Source organism: Mobula birostris, chromosome 10 (genome assembly GCF_030028105.1).
Source record: "Mobula birostris isolate sMobBir1 chromosome 10, sMobBir1.hap1, whole genome shotgun sequence".
Classification (NCBI taxonomy): Eukaryota; Metazoa; Chordata; class Chondrichthyes; order Myliobatiformes; family Myliobatidae; genus Mobula; species Mobula birostris.
The window spans coordinates 118,265,442-118,286,398 of record NC_092379.1 but is presented as its reverse complement, the minus strand read 5'-3'; the positions used below and the strand labels follow the sequence as shown (position 1 = coordinate 118,286,398).

General features: G+C 35.5%; 1 protein-coding gene across 4 annotated transcripts in view; it reads right to left on the bottom strand.

The window, feature by feature from the left end:
* Positions 1-3,889: 3,889 nt before the first annotated feature.
* The window catches only part of LOC140204271 (ubiquitin carboxyl-terminal hydrolase 12), a 54,465-nt gene continuing 37,397 nt past the window's right edge, over positions 3,890-20,957 (bottom strand). The window contains exons 6-10 of one of the 4 annotated variants that reach the window (XM_072270854.1): positions 14,893-14,976; positions 13,957-14,154; positions 12,690-12,768; positions 12,392-12,489; positions 7,651-7,734 (exon numbers count right to left, since the gene is read on the bottom strand). In XM_072270854.1, the coding sequence (XP_072126955.1) occupies positions 12,418-12,489; positions 12,690-12,768; positions 13,957-14,154; positions 14,893-14,976 (433 nt within the window). In that variant the 3' untranslated portion in view covers positions 7,651-7,734; positions 12,392-12,417. Of the gene's footprint in view, positions 7,735-11,565; positions 11,784-12,391; positions 12,490-12,688; positions 12,769-12,965; positions 13,063-13,956; positions 14,155-14,892; positions 14,977-20,957 lie in introns of those variants that run through there. The other 3 variants (XM_072270855.1, XM_072270853.1, XR_011887570.1) reach the window with 3 other exon arrangements.

Genomic DNA, 20,957 nt, shown 5'->3' with positions numbered 1-20,957 from the left:
GTGCAAAAAAACTGAGAGGCAGGTCTGGATATTTGGAGGGTACAGCCCAGATCCGGGTCAGGATCCAGATTTTAAATTTAATTTAAATTTAGTTTTAAAAACACATTGATTTTTGCTTTTATATTGCGTGACTACTTGCCTTATGTGTGATATACATACAATTTATACAATCACCAGAGAGAAATTCAGTGAAGATGTTATTCAACTCTAATAGTAGCGAGACCTTTACTATTTTCTTAAAAGCTATATTGTGCAAAGGCAATATTAAATGTGTTTGATATTCAATTTATGTTCACCTTCCTTAAGGTGAAAATGAATTGAATATTGTATCAGCTAAATTGTTTGTAGAATATACATAAGTTACATACAAAATAATCAGTGTCCTGTTTTTCACTGTAGATTAGAATTAGAATGAGGTTTAGTATCACTGCAATATGTCATGAAATTTGTTGCTTTGCAGTAGTACAGTGAAATACATAATAGAAATGAATTAGAATAGTTCACCACCTTTCCCACTCTCCCCCCACCTTCTTTATAGGGCCTCTGCCCCTTCCCGCTACAGTCCTGACGAAGGGTTCCAGCCCGAAACGTCGACCGATCTTTTTCCACGGATGCTGCCTGACCTGTTGAGTTCCTCCAGCGTGTTGTGAGTGTTGCTTTGACCCCAGCATCTGCAGATTATTTTGTGTTTAGAATAATATATATTCCGTATATTATATAATATGTAGTGTAAAAAAAGGTGAGGTAGTGTACATGGGTTCATTTTCCGTTCAGAAATCTGATATTGGAGGAGAAGATGATGTTCCTAAAACTCGAGTGTGTCTTTAGGCTCTGAAACTTCTTTTTATGGTAGCAATGAGACGAGGGCACGCTCAAGGTGACTGGGGATCCTTAATGATGGATGTCACTTTTTGAGGCATTGTGTTTTGTAGATGTCCTCGATACTGTGGAGACTAGTGCCCATGATGGAGCTGGCTAATTTTGCAACTTCATTCAGCTTTTTACAATCCTGTGCAGGGGCCCCTCCATACCAGTGAGGCAGCCAGTTAGAATGCTCTCCACTGTACATCTGTAGAAAATTGCTAATGTCTTTGGTACTCCTAATTAAATATATTTTCATGACTTCTTTGTAATTGCGTTAATATGCTGATTTTAAAGAACTGATAGATATTGCAAAACATTCACAAAAAAGCAGAATCATGCCACCAATGATAATTGCTCTCAGCACTATATCCATCACAACTTTCAAATAGCATTATACTCAGTACCCTTTTCAGTGGGGAGAATGCTTGTATGAATAGCAACCAGTGCTGGATCTCAGGGATCGGGATTGCAATTGACTTGGGCTCTAAACTGCAGCAGCCCAAGTACATTTTTCTAACATTTCTTTTGCGATAGTGAGAAACATCTGGGGAAATGGAATGGAGGTGGTCTATAGCACAATGTTAACTGTGTCACAGCCCAGCAGGCAAGTTGCACCAGATTTTCCTGAAAGAGGTCATCTTCTATGATAGTACATCAAGTATTTGGCGACTGCAACTAGAAGACAGAAAATACTTTTTTTATTTCTTGTCCTGTTGAAGGATAGATGGAATGCATCTTTGGTTCTCCTGCAGATGTAGCAAAGAATGTGGCTACAATATTGTAAGACCAGTTATGAAAGCTGCCTGAAGGTGATTGCTAACTCAGTTAAAACATTCCTGAGTGCATTAACCCATATACAAACTTTGAAAAATAAGTTATTTTGTCTACTAGCTTCCAAGATGCTTTGATCTTTACGTGCACCATCTCTGACTCTTCCTTTCCTGGATCACTCCGCGCTTTTTCCAGAGAAAAGCAACAAATTTCTATTACCCAGCAGACCGTCTCCCATAGCTACAGTTGCAAGAAAACGTCTGTGACCCTTTTGCAATTACCTGTGTGATGAAGGCCCGTCACTAACTATGGACAGCACATGGCGCACTCGGTAAAACACTCATCCCCAGCAGTAATAGTGACTGGGTCTGAAACAGAGCTGCTGCATGGAGCTGTCTCATAGAGGCAGCAGCTACCTGCACAGGTGTGCTGATGGTGGAGGATACCATCTTTAATTGGACAATTGAGTTAATCACCTTTTGGTTGGTCTAGGGGGAGCGGCTTAGCAGTTATAAGCCTCAGGTTACCAAGGCTTTGGTGTTTAGTCTGACAGTTATATATAAAAATAACCAGATGGCTTGAGTCGCAAAAATAAATTGAGGTGCTTTTATTTACCTCAAAACAAGACAAAAACTTGGGGTTTCCCCCCCAGTTTTTGTCTTGTTTTGAGGTAAATAAAAGCACCTCAATTTATTTTTGCGACTCAAGCCATCTGGTTATTTTTCTTAAACAATAGACCCACAGTTTTTTGTGACAACCTGGTTTTCTACATTAATTACTCATAAAATGTGGTCTGATCTTCATTTACGTCACAATAATAGGCAAACACAATCTGCCCAAATTAGCAACACACAATGTACTTTTTGTGTCTTTATTGAATACATTGTTAAATCATTTACAGTCCAGACTGGAAAAATATGTGAAGCTTTGTATTTAATAGCTGGTAGAACCTCTTTTAGCAGCACTAACCTCCATGAAACGTTTCCTGTAGCTGCTGATCAGACTTGCACAATGACGATGTTTAGAACAATGAATTTTATACTATTTTTTCTCTAACTTCCCAGATATTGTTATCAAGACAGAAATCCTAACATCATCTTACTAGGTTTATACTCTTTGCCCTATCCATGTCTCCACCACCCTTTTATGCAGCTTGAAACTAAACTGCTTTCCCTCCTTCCTCATTCTCACAGGTCTTTGGACTGAACGCTAATTGCATTTCCTTTTTTCACAGGTAGTACGTGGCTTGCTTAGATCTTTTGCCTTAATTTCAGAATTCCACATCTGCAATTTTGTTTCAATTTTTGAGTTAAAAATGTCACCCAGCTAACTGAACTGCACATTAGTAGTAAATTTGCAAACAGCAGTAGCACAAACTTACTTGAGACAGTGTGCTAAATACATATTACAATTTTCCTTTTGCACACTCAGAAGAGGAACCATGGTTAAGCCCATGTCTGTAAGTGCTAATGGGTATACTGTAAATCTTACAAGTGACATTGAACTCTTCTTCCGTTCTCCTATTAACTTGCTGCCATTGTCACCTATTTCATGCAACACCATGATAATGCCCAAAGCAATCAATCATCAGCGATAGCGGTGTTATTTAAATAGCATCAAGAAGAAAGAAAATCATACAAAGCCCCACCAGAAGGAAGGAAACATCATCCAATAATGTCCCAGCCAGACTTTTGGTTCAATTCCAAGAATTTTTTCCTACATTTTTATTTAGATCTCATTTGCTGTTAGTGCCTGTTTTAAGTTGTAAATTAAAAGAAAAAGTTAATCAACAGTATTAAAAATCTAGGGAGACATTTTCAGACATTAAGTGGAAAGGCAACATACTTCCATGGAACAAAAACGTGATGTCAAGGGCCTGAGAGTGTGAAACTCAAAACAGTAAACAAAAATCCTAACACTTTATTCCAAAGTTTTGACTGGAAATTGCAAGATTCAATATGCCATTTCAAGAAGTAATTACTTCTAAATTTCTTACTGTGGGCTTTGTATTATACTCAACTTTCATAACCTTGAACTATAAACAACGCCTGACATTTAGCCAGTATCTAACTAAAAATAAAAGGCAGTAGAGACTGATGCAATTGGTGCTGGGAATGTACTGTGCAAATATTCATGTGCTCCTACTTTAGTACCAATTAGGAAAACAACAATAGTTTAACATCAGGCTACATGAATTTTTATAGTACTGGGATTTCTAAAACTTCAGTAGTCAAGACTGAGCAATTTATTGCAGTTGCATATGTGGACATTTATTTATCTCACCATAATGTGATACAAACACATAGCTCAACTAGATTCAAAGAGATGTATACAAAAATGCATCTGGTTTGTGAACAACTGAAAATCAATTCAAATGACATTTTAAAAGCATATCAAGTAAAGAAAATTGCTACCCTGATTAACAGCTTTTCACAGTAATAAAGTCTTTCAGGCACATTACTGATTTTTAGCCTTGGAAGGAGAAGGATGAAAAATAGGTAAACAAAACACTCTCTCTAAGTTTTGTGTTGCCTTGTAAATAAACAGGAAACCATTTAAAGAATTATAGCACTTGTACGTGGAAAAATAGACTCAGTTTATTGATATGACCTCTGAATGGAATCCAAGAATTTGGAATAGAAAGAGATACATATACACAACATATATTGTGGGAAAATTGAAGAGTTAAAAAAGACCTTTCACCAAAGACAGATGAGAGGAAACAAATCAAGTATCATGGAGTCAGTACTAATATTCACTTAAGCTGTCATAATATTGCAGAACGCCTGGTGTACATCCACAGAAAGTGAGATTACCTAGAAGTCTCTCTTTAGAAGTAAGTTCATGGGAAAGAATTGGAAATGCAATACTCCCTTGTGGAATTTTTAAGAGTGGCTATGACTGCTTCATTTCCCTCCAAAGTAAAAACTTAATAGCATTAAAGCTATTTTGAGAAGGATAAAGAGAAATAATTAAGGATTGTTGGTTCATTTTTGGCCTTTTGCCACTGGGAACCACTTAAAATACAGATCAATGTGTTGAAATGATAGTCCATTGTGTTTGATTTAAATAAGCAGAACCAATCTTAGATCAGTGCTCAAAAACAAAGCTGCCCAGAATTAAGCATTAACTGATAAACCAACTCAAAAGAAAGCACAATGGCTGATATGAGAAATAAACAAAACTAAATTTTAAATTTTGGATTTTCCTTTATTTTCTACAAAGATTACCATGTGGATAATTTGCCAACGTAGTCATTGCTATATTCAAAGAGATCTGACAATTAATTTCAACCTAAGTTGTTTAATTTCCTTATAACAAATCGCTAAAAGCAAGAAACATGGAGTCATGGAAATAGATTTGATGTATTCAGGTCAGGAGGCATCTGTTAACAGATGATGGTCAATTGTTGTTTTAGGTAGATATGAAAAACAAACTATTACACTAAGAAGCCTTTTGCTGTAATGTATTCCAATTACAAATGCACTTCATTTCTTACCCCCCCTCAACTTAAAATGTTTAAATAGCCCTTACTATGCTACACCAGAATTTAGTACCCTTTGATCTTGGCCCTGGCACATCTGTTCTCTCCTGACGCAATCTCTACCTATTCCCCAACCATCAACAATCTTCATCAACAGAATTAAATGGAGATTTGACAAATTTCTTAAGAAATCCAGCAGCCTTCCCAGAATCTCAACCACCAGCCAACAATAATGACCCTAAAATTTCTCTTCACAAGGTGTCAAAAGCAGTTACAGTAGTTATGAAAATGCAGTCATCTGAAAATATTGTGATCTACACTGATCTTTTTACATTGGCATGCTAATTGCAAGGTCATGGAAGCTGTGATAACTGAAAAATAAATGTCAGCTCAGAAGAATGTACTCAAATATTATACAAAAAGAACTCAATAACAATGTTTTGCACAATTGCAAATAAGGATTCTGAGTGCACCATTTTCTAAGTAGAACCAGGATCTGATGAGAGGACATCACTTAAGAATATTGCTAAAATTAAAATTGTGATGACCAAAGTTATTATAGACCTTGCATAATATCCACTATCCATTGTTCGTTTATATTTATTCATGTGGGTATAAAAATAATGGAAACTATTTTCCTCTGGAAAGATTATGGTAAATTAGGTGCTATTAAGTTACACTATTATAAAGCTATGGGGCAACTTAGAATCATTTCATTTACCCCATAGCTTTTTAATTGAGCTGTGTGGATGTGGCTGTTATTTCTACGAAAACTTTTTTTCAGATCATATCCAAACAATTCAGGAAAATATCTTACCTCCAGTGATTATCCTAAAACAATATTACCAGGTATATGCTGAAAAATATAATAGCAAGTTCTAATAGACCTGCTGTAACTAGTCCTGCAATGGTTTTTCCAAGTGTATGATGCAAGTGAGCTAAAAACAGTGTATTTTGTCCTGCTGGGTATAATGAGAAGTAATCTTAGCCACTGAATATTCTATATTAATCTGTCATTTCCTTTGTTAGGATCTTCACTATTATCACAGAGTAAGGCATGTTTAGAAATAACTCTCACCGTAACTCAACATGCAGTACACTTGACAGCTAGTAAAATAATTTGAAGCAGTAGAAAATGTTGAAGCTTCAATGGTTTGCACCACATAGTGGCATGGGAAGCTCACACCCTTCCAGTATGGACTTGAGTCAGTTGTTTCTGTTAATGGGCATGGTGCAAGGCACTGAAAGGCTCAAAAGGAAAGAACAGAAACAGGAAGATACAACAAGCAACTGCTAATTGAAGTCCATTCATTACACCAGAGCCTTAATTGGCCACTTTATAAATACTGCACAGAATCACTTTCGAATTTCTTTTGGACCATTTGTTACCTTTATTCAACACAGGCAGCATCCTTGGAATACAAGACTGTGTCAAAACACACCTCATAAGTTATGCCTGTTTAGATACTTATAAATCTGTATCAAAAGTGCACTTTGTAACAGGTTTTCAATCTATAATACATCTTGCACAATAGTGTATCCTGCAAGTTTTCAAATCACGCACGTTTTTGTTTGTAAAAATGTTGAACCCAATATACAAAATACATGTCTCTAATGACCTGAATAACTTTCCATTACAGTAGCTGAAGTTCGTGTTCACAGTGTTATTATTAACACTGCACTTGGCCCACTGGTCACAAGGGAGTGCTCATTTACCAGTTTACGGGGAGAGAGGGTGGGGAGAACTTAAGCTGGTTGGAACTGAGGTGGAGTAAAATAAAAATTGATCAAGGCATTTCCAAATTATTTTAAAACTTTTATAGGTATCAAATTTCATTCACTTCTCACAACTTTAAATGCATAAGTCTGTCTACTTTGTTGCAAGAATTAAAGATTCAGCAGCACCTGTTGTCAAATATAGCCCTGATCACCCTAGTTCTACTGCAAGCCAATACGCCTCAATGCGTCATAAGCATATAAATTCAATAGTGATAACTGAACCCCCATAATTTTGATGGGGGTAGAAATAATAGAATGCATTCCATTTAAAAAATTAAATCTTAAAGAAAACTTTCAGAATTAGAGTTTTAAAAAATATAATCAATGTTTTGCCATATCAGAATGTTTTCAATGCTGAAATCAATTGACTTAATACATTAGTAACTAAATAATTTACAGTAGTGTCAAATATGCTTAAAAAAGTCAAATTATATTATTGAAAACTAGTTTAAAAAAAGTTATTGAAAAAAGCAGTTGGACCAACTTGTTTTTTTTTCACCTAGTGTACAATGATTTTGGAAGATGATACACAGCAACAGGAAGAGAGTGGTAAGAAACACAAATGTCTTGTGCCATCATGCTGTCAGCATACATTCATACTCTCAGCCTGCATACCAAGATATCCTTGCTGTTCATTATTCTCTTTAGCTGGTTCCAGTCCCACCACATTAGGGGAGAATGCTGTTGAGAACCAGCTTCCTTCAGGATGACGAGTAATTCGCACTTGAAATTCCTTAGTCCCTTGATTGGTAGAAAAGAATATAACCTGATTCTGAGTTTTTGGAGATGTCTGATGTTAACCCATAGAACTCTTCAATTGCTTGAGCATCTATTTTCTGCAATTTGAAAAGAACATTCAGGTTTAAATGTTGAATATTTCACTACAATGTTCTTGTTTGGTTCACTATTACTTTATTGTTTAGCCATTACAAAAATTAAAATATTTCATGAAGAAGCAAAAAATTAATAGAAACAAATATTATTTTAGCACTAATAGCTTTTCCAAATAACTTGATGAAAATAATTTAAAACAGGACTTTAATAAATAAGTTTACATTTCATATTTGATATGATTTATAGTTTATGTCATTCAATGCATTCTTAAAACAAAATAACTACACTTCTGGATCTCCCACAGATTAGCTAGTTTAATACATTAAATAAAATTCACACATTATTACGATTAGCTTAAAAATACTTCTTTTAAAAACCCACTGAAATGGGGGATTTTCATACATTGAAAATCTTAAATAAAAACATTAAATACTGGAAGTGCACAGTTCTTTCATTTATCCAATACTACAAGTGGAGAAAATGCAGATGTTACATAGAGAAACTGATTATCTGCAAAATTTTCCACTGGTTTTCAGGTTGCTGTTGTACAAATTACATTTAATATAAAATTTGATTTAAGTGTCATTTCTTTTTCTCTTTTCTTTTTCAATCTTTTAATTAATTTCAACATCATAAACATTACAAAAATAAGTACAGAGCAATTGGGATTATATTGATAATAATTAGCTTGTACAAGTATAAACTCAAATGGCACGTAATTAATAAGCCTCCCAAAATCTCACAAAATTACCAATAATATAGAAAAAATATACATGAAAATACAAAAATATCATAAAAAAACGAAAGAAAAGAAATCCCCGTAGAAAAAAAAACTAATCTAACTAAACTAGAAGAAAACTAACGAGAAAAAAAAGAAAAAGAAAGGGCTATTATGATATCTCAGATAAAACCAATAGTGCCGCTACTTCCGCTCCTCTCCCCATATATTGAAGTAACAAAATGGAATTGGAAAAGGTCAAATTACATCATGTGAAAATGTTGAATAAATGGTCTCCAAACCTCATCAAATTTAATAGATGGGTCAAAAATGACACATAATTTTTTCTAAATTTAAAAAAGACATAGTTTGAGAGAACCAATGAAATGTAGTAGGAGGATTAATCTCTTTCCAATTCAGTAGTATAGATCTTCTAGCCATTAGAGTAACAAAAGCAATCATCCGACAAGCTGAGGAGGTCAGATGACATTGTTCTATCATTGGTAAACCAAAGATGGCAGTAATAGGATGAGGTTGTAGATCAATATTCAAAACAGTTGAAATAATATCAAAGATATCATCCCAATATTTCTTCAACAAAGGGCATGACCAAAACATATGAGTTAATGAAGCTATCTCAGAATGACATCTATCGCATACAGGGTTTATATGAGAGTAATAACGAGCTAGTTTATCCTTAGACATATGAGCCCTGTGTACAACTTTAAACTGTATCAACGCATGTTTAGCACAGATAGAGTAACAATTAACTAGTTGGAAAATTTTTTACCATTCCTCAGTAGGTAAAGTAAGCTTAAGTTCCCTTTCCCAATCGTTCTTGATTGTATTCGAAAATCTGGATTTATTTTCGTTATCATATTATAAATAATTGCTATTGAACCTTTCTGAAAGGGATTTAAATCTAAAATTTTTTTCCATTATATCAGTAGGATATGAAATCAGAAAGGTAGTAAGAACAGTATTTAGAAAGTTTCTGATCTGTAAATATAGAAAAAGAAATGTAGAAACATGTAGAAAAAGAAATAGTCATTTCTTTTTCTAAATGGCTATCAAAACATAATGAGTTAATAAAATAATATCACAGAAAATAGATAGATATACTTTATTAATCCCGAGGGAAATTTGGTCAAAATCAGTAGTAAGCCTATATATTTTGAGTTTTCTCTTACATCACATTTTGGTTTCTGGGAATTTTAACACACAGAGGTTCAGCCTTAGAACTGGAGTGTTAAATACTCCACTGTTAAGTATCCTTGCCACTGCCCGCAAGGAGCTTGTACATTTTCCCCACAACCACGCGGGTTTTCCCTGGGTGCTCCGGTTTCGTCCCACAGTCCAAAGACGTACCAGTTGGTAGGTTAATTGGTCATTATAAACTGTCCTGTGATTAGGCAGAGGTTAAACTGGGGGATTACTGGATGGCTTGGCTCAAAGGACTGGAGGGTATACTCCGTGCTGGATGTCAATAATAAATACTGATAAAGTAGCATTGGTAAATAGCACCGTTTTTATGAATTCAAGTGTATTAAAATTAATTTCAGTAATGACATAAAATACACACATTTTTGGTACACTTGGCACTAGTAGTCGTGTGATTTTTATATGCCCAAACATTTCATTTAGTCAAAAATCAGATATGATTGATGGGGATTTTTTTTATGGAATCATAAATTTACAGCTCTGTACCACTTACCAGATTACATCTGTGCTGTTTTTGAATTATATCCTTTGCACCATGCATATAATGTTCCAGTCAATTCTCTTATAAAATTATTTTTAAGAATCGAATTTGAGTACTTCTTTAAGTCAGAATGTATTTTTCTATTAAAGCTTCTTATCACCTTGATTACCTCTTACCTGAGGAAAGTAATCCTAAATTTTCCAGTCTTTCTTTGTAAAGAAAATATCCTAGCGCTAATATTTAGAGTACAGGTTGCGTACCCCTTATCTGAAAATCCAAAATCTGAAATTTTTTTGAGCGCTGACATGACGTCATGAATGGAAAATTCCACAAGGAGCTTCAAAGGTTCCCAACAATGCGTGGGTCTCTGTGCACCAAACAATTTACGTTGAACTTTGGACTAATGGACAGAAGTTAATGAGAAATAGAAAAGCACTGCATAAAGTGAAAAATGAGATTTTGATTGTGTATTGAAAGAGTGGATTCAACAGCAGAGTGAACATATGCTACTTAACAGTATGCTGATCATGAAAAAAGCAAAGATCTATCACGACAAACTGAAAATTGAAGGTAATTGTGAACATTCAGCAGGTTGGTTGCAGAAATTTAAGAAGAGGTAAGGCATTAAATTTTCATTCAGGGCCCCAAACAGTAATCCAAGTGAGGTGATACTTCACCTGTGAGTCTGTTGGGGTTATGAACTGTATCCAGCACTCCCAGTGTGGCCTCCTGTATGTCAGTGACACACGACATAGATTGGAAGACCACTTTGTCGAGCACCTGCGCTCTGTCTGCCAGAAAAAGCAGTATCTCCCAGTGGCCATCCATTTCAATTCCATATCCCATCTCCATTCCGACAGGTCAGTCCATGGCCTCCTGTACTGTCAAGGTGAGGCCCCACTCAAGTTAGAGGAGCAACTCCTTATATTCTGTCTGGATAGCCTTCAACCTGATGGCATGAACATCGATTTCTTGAACATCCAGTATGCACCCCCCCCATCATTCCCTCTCTCACCTTATCTCCTTACCTGTCCATTACCACCCTCCCCCTTTTCTTTCTTCCATGGCCTTCTGTCCTCTCCTATCAGATTTCCCCCTTCTCCAGCTCTGTACCTCTTTCATCAATCAACTTCCCAGCTCTTTACTTCACCCCTCTCTCCTCCCAGTTTCATCTATCACTCTGTGCTTCTTCCTCCCTTCCCCCCACCTTCTAACTCTGACTCATCTCTTTTTCTCCAGTGATGAAGAGTCTTGGCCTGAAAAATCGACTGTACTCTTTTCCTGGCCTGCTGAGTTTCTCTAGCATTTTGTGTGTGTTGCTTGGATTTCCAGCATCTGCAGATTTTCTCTTGTTTGAAATTTTTGAAGCGTCTGCTGATCATGAAGCAGCAGAGAAGTTCATTGATGAGTTTTGCGAATATTGTTGCTGAACACCAGAACAAGTTTACAATGCTGATTGTTTTTTATATATTGCATAAAGCCTCAAAGAGAGTAAAATACGAATACAGTGTACTGTAACTTTGTAATCAAACACGGCATCATAGGTAGAGACAGGAAGCCTGCCGTTGTCTGTTGTTGTTCAACAGCTGATTCAGATATTCTCTTGATGCTGTTCTGCTGCTTTTGTTACCCTGCACACATTATATTTTCATTGTATTAATGCTATGTAATAGTTTTTACTGTTAAGTACATATGTGTGATAAACAAGTTTAAGACAAAGGCCGCTTACCAGTTGCACATAAATTCAGAGTCAGAAATGTTAGTGATCCCAAGCTAGCTCATTATATATTCCAAAATCAAAAAAAATCCGATATCCACAACACTTCCAAAAAGCATTTAGTGTAATTGGTACTCGAGCTGTATTTAACTTCTGAAAATATTTGCTTAACTTTTGTTAAGTAGGCACATACATGCTTTCCCTCTGTAGAGGTTGATGGTAATGACATGTACTTATTTCCTTTAAAGTACAATTGGGACCATTTTTAAAACCACAAAACTGGTGGCAACTATTTTACAACTGGATACCTTTTGCATCTGTGGATCATTCACCATTTCTTCACTATATTCAGAGTTTTCCATACAATGTTCCAAGAACAAAATGAATTACATTGAAGACCATATGATACAGAGCAGAATTAGGCCATTTAACCCATTGATTCTGCTCCGCTATTCAATCATGGATGATTTTTTTTCCATTCTCATTATCCTACCCTCTCCATTTAACCCATAACTAACTTACCAATCAAGAACCTGTCAACCTTTGTCTTAAATATAGCCAATGACATGTCCTCCACAGTCTTCTGTGGCAACGAATTCAAAAGAATTGCCACCCTCTGCCTGAAAAACATTCTTCATCTTAGTTTTAAAACAATGTCACTTTTTTCTGAGGCTGTGCCCTCAGATCCTAGACTACTTAAGTAAGCATCCTCTCTACATCCAATCTATTCAGGACATTCAGTATCTGGTCGGTTTCAATGAGATTGTTTCTTGAAAAGTAATTTAACACAGAGTTAAGGATCATAATCAGAAAAAATTACCTCCACAATATCATCATCAAAGAGCAACCAAAACCCATGGCTCTTTACAATGGTGATATAATGTCCACGATTTGGCCCACTATGAGAAAAAGGATAAAAGTACTGTTAGCTTTTATATATTTCTCTTTAAAATAAATCACAGAATGATTTGTTTTAAATCACAAAGGATATACATTTGTAACTTTTATGTTATCCAATGACCTAACAAGGCATACTGTATTACAAAGTGCTACAATTGGTGATAAGTCATGATTCAAGTGCAATACAAGTACCTACATTCAAGAATGAGTAAATCTGAGCCTTCTCCAGTTTAACTATGCTGATTAACTGCAATTAGTTAAATTCTCAAAGTTGATCAGCTGCACTTTGAAGTCTACAATATAGAGAAATATATTAATTTGTAGGAATGCAGGAGGCAAGTTTCACGATCTCCCTACATCAAAATGTGATGTAGCCTATAATGTGCAAATCACCAGTATTACAAAGGCTTTTCTACAGTTAGAACTAAAGGTTTTAGCATAAGAATATGGAGAGGTCTGAAACAGAGGGATCAGTTAAGCGATAAAGGAATGTGATTAAACACTGTTTGGTCAACTTTTCACATTTCGGAGAAAGAGATAAACTACCTCGGAGTTCATGTTTACATTTCAACTATCTAAAGAATGTGTGGATTTTTCTTATTTGAGTAACTGGTAAATTACCACGTTTGTTTGGGTCCATCAATATAATGTCTAATTTCTTTACTGCAGCATCCAGGAGGGATGACTACAATATATAATAATAAGTTATTATATCTGCATTATTTTTTATTCAATCAATGATGTCAGCATTGCTAGCAAGGATGGTATTTATTGTCCTTGAACAGAATACTTAGGCAATTTCTGAAGGCAGTTTAGAAGTCAACCACTTCCAGCTTGATCTTGAAGCATGTACACATAAGGACAGATACAGTGGAAAGATTTTCTTTTCAAGGCTTCTATAAACCAATTGGGTCAATAAGCAACATAAAAACTCACTGTTCATCATATGTTTGGAATTTTGTTACAAGAATTCAATACATCAAAATTTAAATATATAAATGTACTGATTGATTAAAGTAAATCTGAATGATCAAAATTACTCCATTATGTTTCTTACATTATTCTACACTCAAATATGGACTACTTAATTGCATTAAATATATTTAACTTCAAAAATATTTGCATGTATCAGTTAAATAGCAGGAGTTATCTAAGAAATTTTTCAGAATATAGAGCTTTCAAGTTACCTCCCACAGTGAACAACTACAGCTACAAGATCATACATTCGATCTGGATTGGTGGCATCCCCCGATGTGTTAAAGAGTCTCAACTCCAGGGGAAAGACTACCCTGTAAGAGAGTTTAGTGTATCGATGGAGTTGATCCATATATTTGAAACGCTTCAAATGCAAAGCAAGTATCATTGGTAGTTTCTTCACCCTCATTCTGCAAAAGGAAGAGTGGAGAATAATGTTTTACTTTAACAGTTTGCACCCATTTCAACTTGCAGACAAATATGAAGCACTATTATTTTGGAAATTCACAATTTATAATGGTCATAAATCTGAAAAAGTAGTAACATACATTTTAAAGTTCTCTATTACAATTCACCATCGACAAACAGTTGCAGCAATGTGTACTACCTACAAAATGTACTGTAACAACACACCAAAGCTCCTAAGGCAGCACCTTCCAGTCCCACGGCTACTACCATCTGGAAGGATGAGAACAGCAGATACCTGGGAACACCACCACTTGGAAATCCCTCTCCAAGTCCCTTCATCATCCTGAGTTGGAAACAAATCGTCGTTTCTTCATTGTCGCTGGGTCAAAATCATGGAATTCCCTCCCTAACAGCACTGTCGGTGTACCGATACCTCAGGGACTTGTTCAAGAAGGCAACTCATCACCACCTTCTCAAGGATAACTAGGGATGGGCAATAAATGCTGGCTTAGCTGGTGATGCCCACATTGCGTAATTTAATAAATTTAAGAAAAATTACAATTAACCAAGGTCACTTTCATATTATGTTGTAATCAAGTTAGGACACAGTGCAGGGAGACAGTACAAATAAATTAAGAAACAATCCAAGGCATAAGCAATATAATGAGATTTTGCAAGCATGCTTAAATTTGATAAATCAAACCATACATATTTTGGTTTTATAAGATACAAGTGCTCACCTCTTCTGTGCTTCTTGTTTACTACGGCACTGCTCACAATAGTACTTATATTCACTGCACAATGTCTCGGTATTACTGAATCCTCTAAAGAAAAGATGATCAAAGATTAACAAATGAACATCAGGATTTATCAAAATATTTTGAAAATTGTATAATATGCTTTGTATATAATAGTATCACCTTGAAGTCGAGTCCCTAAGTATAACTGCTGCTGTAGGTGCTCCACAAGTCAGTCATAAAATTTACTAAAATTAATTTCTCAAGGATCTAACTGAAGCCCACATAATGCAAGAGTTGTTAGGATTATCTGAATAAGTGAGACACCACAATCCAGGATATTGTCCGATGTACACATGTACTTCCAAATAAAATGTCTTGCTCTTAAAAAAAAATCATCTTTTAATTGTTCCATTCCCCGGTCTTCAAAAAAAAAAACTACTATTTCAGATAAAGCTTCAGATACCTCACACTCCAGTTAAAAACAGATAAGCTGGTGCAGTAAATAACACTGCAGTACCTGGATGATATAATACAGGCTGGAAAAACTGAGATGTTAGTTTCAGAGTTCATAGTTCCTACAGGAGTTGAGTAGAATTGAATGCCAAGAATGTTTACTTCAGCACAAGAAAGGGACATTGAAATAGTAAGACCATATAGGATAACATGTTTTAAGTTTAAAGGAAAGATTAACGTTATTACATTAGGATTGACAAAACAGAGATGATACCCAAAACCAGAGTAAAATTCCCCATCAGACTCCAGACATTTCTTGATTGCAGTGACAGGGAATGCTCAAAGAGCCTTTACACATTTAGGATCAATATTAAAGTTGTGGGTGCATTTTGTCTTTTCAGAAAAGTAAGTTGTTGAAGAGAAAAGAAGAGGATACTGATCGTCTTATGGTAAAAATTATCAGTAAGTTGAAAACTCTCATTCAGTTCCAAAGAGAAAGTGAATCAAGATAGACAACAAATGAAGGATAAGAGTTAAGGTATAGTAAAACTATCTTGTGACCTCAGTTTGAACTACTTTTAGAAAAGAGACATTACAATGAGTTAGCATTCTGGGAGGTTGAGACTTAATTAATACCTATCTTCAGCCAAACTTAACTTGCAAGAGAGGTAGTCAACCTAAAACATTTCTTCCCTGCTGAGTTCCTCCACTGTTTTGTGTGTGTTGCTCTTTCTTTCTACAGATACTGCTGGATTTGCCAAATATTTCCAGCATTTTGTTTTTTTTTCCAGATTACCAGCATCTTCCTTTTTTAAATTTTTTTGTGTACAGTATTTGATACATGGCGAGGAAACTTCCACAATCAGGTGGAGAATGTACAAACTCTATGTGTATATCACTAGAGAAGAGATTCCAATCCTAGTTACTGGACCTATATCACCGTGCCATCCCTATATTAATGGAGGAAAACCAATAATAATATGCTCCCACACTCAACTGTTCACTTATTCAAATGAATACTCACTGTGATAAAATAATACATTATGATAGCGCTGAAATACAAAGTTTATTCCTTCAATTCCCACTCTTTACAAAAAACCCCATATGATTTTCATTTGCAAGTTATTTTCATGAGATGAGAAGGAAAAGAATAAAAATACAGAAATAACCTTGCAGACATTCTTCTTCAGAACATGACACTTCCAAGACTTTTAAAGTTTTCACTGCTGTATTATTTAGAGACTACTCAATGAATGGCAAACCACTGGGGAACTTCAGTTTAACTGAAACTGAATTGCCATCATCTCAGTAATAAAAAGCTTACCTGATGTTGCTATCACAGGTATGCACCCAGCAGTGGAAAAACACAGAAAATGTCCTGTTTCCTAAAGCAAAATTAAATAAAGTAGCATTTACTTCGAAAAATTAAAACTTTGGAAATATTTGTGATACAATTATGTTTCTTCAGGTTCACTTCTTATCAAGAAACAAAGTTAATGAACATGGGTCTTATGGTAACTAGAGTCATTTTTCCACAGATGAGCACATACCAAAAATTGCTTTAGTAGGTAAGCCTCCCATGACTGTAATGGCAGTTTTCGAGTTTCAGCTGGACCTTCCCATAGGTTGAGTAAAAGTTAACTGCTGGTTGAGCTTAGCTCCATGATAAAGTCAATTGTATATTATGTGGAAAAGGCAGGATTTAATTAGCCAACAAGTACCACTCACCCACCCTTCCAACATTCATGTGATTACACTCACTTACCAAAATAGAAATGGTACTTCAAAATTTACTGAACTGATCTCAACATGCAATGCAATATTTTCTAAAAATACTTCACTCTTCTTCAAAGAGAGTTTGAAATTGATTAATTACTTCTCTCCGTGTGAAAACTTGACCTTAAATAGCTTTAGAACTAACCACACCTTTTCCTTCTTGAAAAACAGACACTGATCTAGGATAAAAGCTACAAAGTCTTAAAAACTTTCTACTGTAATTTATTTCAAAACCAATATATAGCCACATAACAGAAATATATTTAAAATGCCAAGTCTTCCTTGAATTTTGTGCTATTATTTGCTGTGAAAATTGTAATTTTATTTTGTTTAGGTCCTGTCCACATATTACAGTGTTAATAGTTAATGATCTGTTGTTAAACAGCACAAACGCAATCCAGCAGCTTTTTCTCTTTCCAAACTACGTTTCATTTTAAGTTCAAAATTCATTTGTTTATTCTGGCAACAACTGCAGCAGTCAAATCAAAGCACCCCATTTATTAAATGAGGTTATTAACAAACATGGCACATGTATCTACTGATCTCGGCAAATTTTACTACATATTCAAAGAAAGTCGAGAGTATTAACACTTATCCAGTATATCGGACAAACTATTATTCCTCACAAAAGATTTAACGTAAACATTACATGAATCTAATCTCATCTTCATACAATTTTCTTAAACAAAAGCTTGATTCATTAGTCAGCAACTGATAAAGCCCAATGTTTACAAAAACTGCTTTGAGATAGAATCCAAACGATGGAATGTTAAGCATAAACAAGATACTGGAAGAATTTAGCAGGTCTAGCAGCATCTATGGAGAGAAGTGGACAGTCTAGATGAAGGGTCACATATTGAAATGTTGTCTATCTAATTTGCTTTACTGCTGTTGCCTGATCCACTGAAATCCTCATACAGCTTGTTTGTTTAGGCCAATTGTAGCACTAAAAATTACCAACTCAGGTAAAACAGTCAAGTTTGAACATTTTGGTTTGACTAGTATCTAATCAATCCTGCCTAACACACTAGATAGACTCTTCTTAAATAAAAATCTAACATAAATGATCTAAAATCATTAGGAAACATAAAAATATCAAGGTGATATCATAGACAAAATTCTTTGCCCAGATTTTAGAAAACAAAACTTAGAAAATATACTTTCAGTCCAAGTATTAAAGACAGAGCTTAGGTTGTCAAAAAAAAGCCAAATGGAGGATGAGAAAAGCAGGTTTGACACAAGAATGGCAAATCAATCTGACAATGAAACATGTGCCATGAGGCTGATCAGCAACACAATCCAGGAGGTAGCAGCAGAGACTATCTTTGTAGAACCAAACTGTACAGCAAGCAACAAAAAGGAAATATAAGAAGTTGCCCAAGATTGTTGATGGAATTTATAAACCGACCTACAACTCAAAAAGACCGAAAGAACCGATAGAATGGAGCTTCTTAACTTCTTCCAACCACCTAATAAAACTGCACAATATCAACCCATAAATATTACTTTCAACTTGAACTCCAAATTATATTCCTCCTTATGAACATAGTGATCAGGATGGCTAACTGGAAGTCAGCAAAACAGTTCTTTATTTTTGAAAAATCTTCACAAAATATGGATATTATCCATTGTCTAAACATTACTCCTAATAGTTAATGTTTTTCAGTTTAAAATAACTGAAAATGAAATTAATTAGAGAAAATGAGGATAACCTGAACAGTAACAAGAACTTTATTTTGGCTCAAGGAAGGCCATTATTTTATTGATATACATCTGATATCCATGGCCTCAATTCATATTGTGGGGTGTTTGTTGTGTATTAATTTAAAAAATAATATCCTACGTACATCCAATCTGCCAACCATTCTAATTAACCCCTCCAGTCAACTCAAAGCAACAAATAGATATATGCCAAAATCAGGCTGCTGGTTTCTGTGGTAGTCACACTCATAATATTGAGGCTACAAAAAACTGCAGATGACGCAATCTAGAGCAACAATTTGCTATAGCAACTCAGTGGGCCAAGCACTACCTTTGAGAGGTGTTGGGGGGGGGGGCAAAGAATTTGTCAATGTTTTGAGTTGAAACCTTGCATCAGGTCTGCTGCAGAGATGCTGCTCGATTCATTGAGATCCCCCAGCACATTGCTTACTGAAATCATAATATTGTGACTTTCAGCCAACGTCTCAGAATCCTCCATTGTCAGCTGTCCTTATGTCCCCAGGCAGGAGAAAAAAGGGCAGCAATCACCAGAGGCAATGGACTGGACCTGAGATCTTCAACACTGATTCCTGAAACCTATAAGGCTCATGACAGCAGGACAAACATTGGCAAATAACCATTCTGCTAATTACCAATATCATCCTCCTTCAGTTGGTGGATCAAGGCCAACTCTAGCTCAATTGTAGATGTAAAAAAAGAGCAAATTAAAAGTAAGGCACCATCCTATTGAAGCTACAAAGCAGGTTGACACAAAACAGTCCAGAAAAAACAATTAAATCATCTGACAAGTGATGTATCAGATTAAAGCTTTGCAATTCCACTACATCCAATCAGAAATGGTGCTGTCCACCATTCCCGGGGTAAGGATGCTCCAGAAATATCCTACCCACAATAATGATACAGAACAAGCAAACAGAGAAGATAAAACTTCAGCTAGAAGTGGTCTGTCCACCTCATCTCCTCTCATGTTCTCATCATTATAGCGGACAATCCCAATTACTCTACGAAATCTCAAAAACTTGGTACAGTCTATAACAAAACACTCCAGACTCTATGACATCCCAGCACGGTGCTGAAGATTGGTGCCTCAGAACCAGTCACATTGCTAGCAAAGCTGTAAACTATTGCTAATAACACTGTTTTCACTTTATTGCTAAATGCCAATGTTCACAAAAAGCAGCAGAAATGCAACCTGATTACTTACTCCCTCGCAAGCTACTCTTAACCATCAAAGTGAATGAAGCTGTCATAGGACAGGAAAAGCTATCAATCAGCAGTTACTTGCCAACAATCTGAGCATGACAATCTGCATTTGTTGGAGATAATCTTATGACAATACAGTTTGAGTTTTTCAGGACAGTGTTCTTGGCCTACCTCTAGCTGTTTTGTTAAGGACCCCCTCTCAATCAAAAAGTGTTTGCTGATGATTACAGACGATTCAACTTTATTCATACCTCCTCAGATAATGAAGCAGACTTGAATGCAGCAACATTTAGACTGCATTAGGACTTGAACTGGTAAGAAATGGCAAGAAAAAGTTTGTCAACTCTTTGCAATAACCTGGTTTTCTGCATTAATTACTCACAAAACGTGGCCTAATCTTCATCTGTAAATCACAATAATAGACAAATATAATCTGCCAAAACTAATAACACACAAGCAATTGCTCTTTTCATGTCATTATTGAACACATTGTTTAATTATTCATGACCCAGGATGGAAAAAGTATATGAACTCTTGCATTTAATAACTGGTAAAATCTCCTTTAGCAACAATAACTTCCACCAAACAAGTCCTGTAACTGTTGATCAGATTTACATAACAGTGAGGAGGAATTTTAGACCATTCCTCCATATAAAACTATTTCAGGTCATGCCAAAGCATCTCAATTGGGTTAAGGTCTGGACTCTGACTTGGTCGTTCCAAAACACGAATATTTTTTTTTTTAAAACCATTCTGTTGTTGATTTACTCTTGTCTTTTGGATCATGGTCTTGTTGCATCATCTTCTATTAAGCTTCAGTTGACGAACTGCTACCTGACATTCATCCTGCAAAATGCCTTGCTACAATTTTGAATTCATCATTCCATCAACAATTGCAAGCTGTTCAGGCC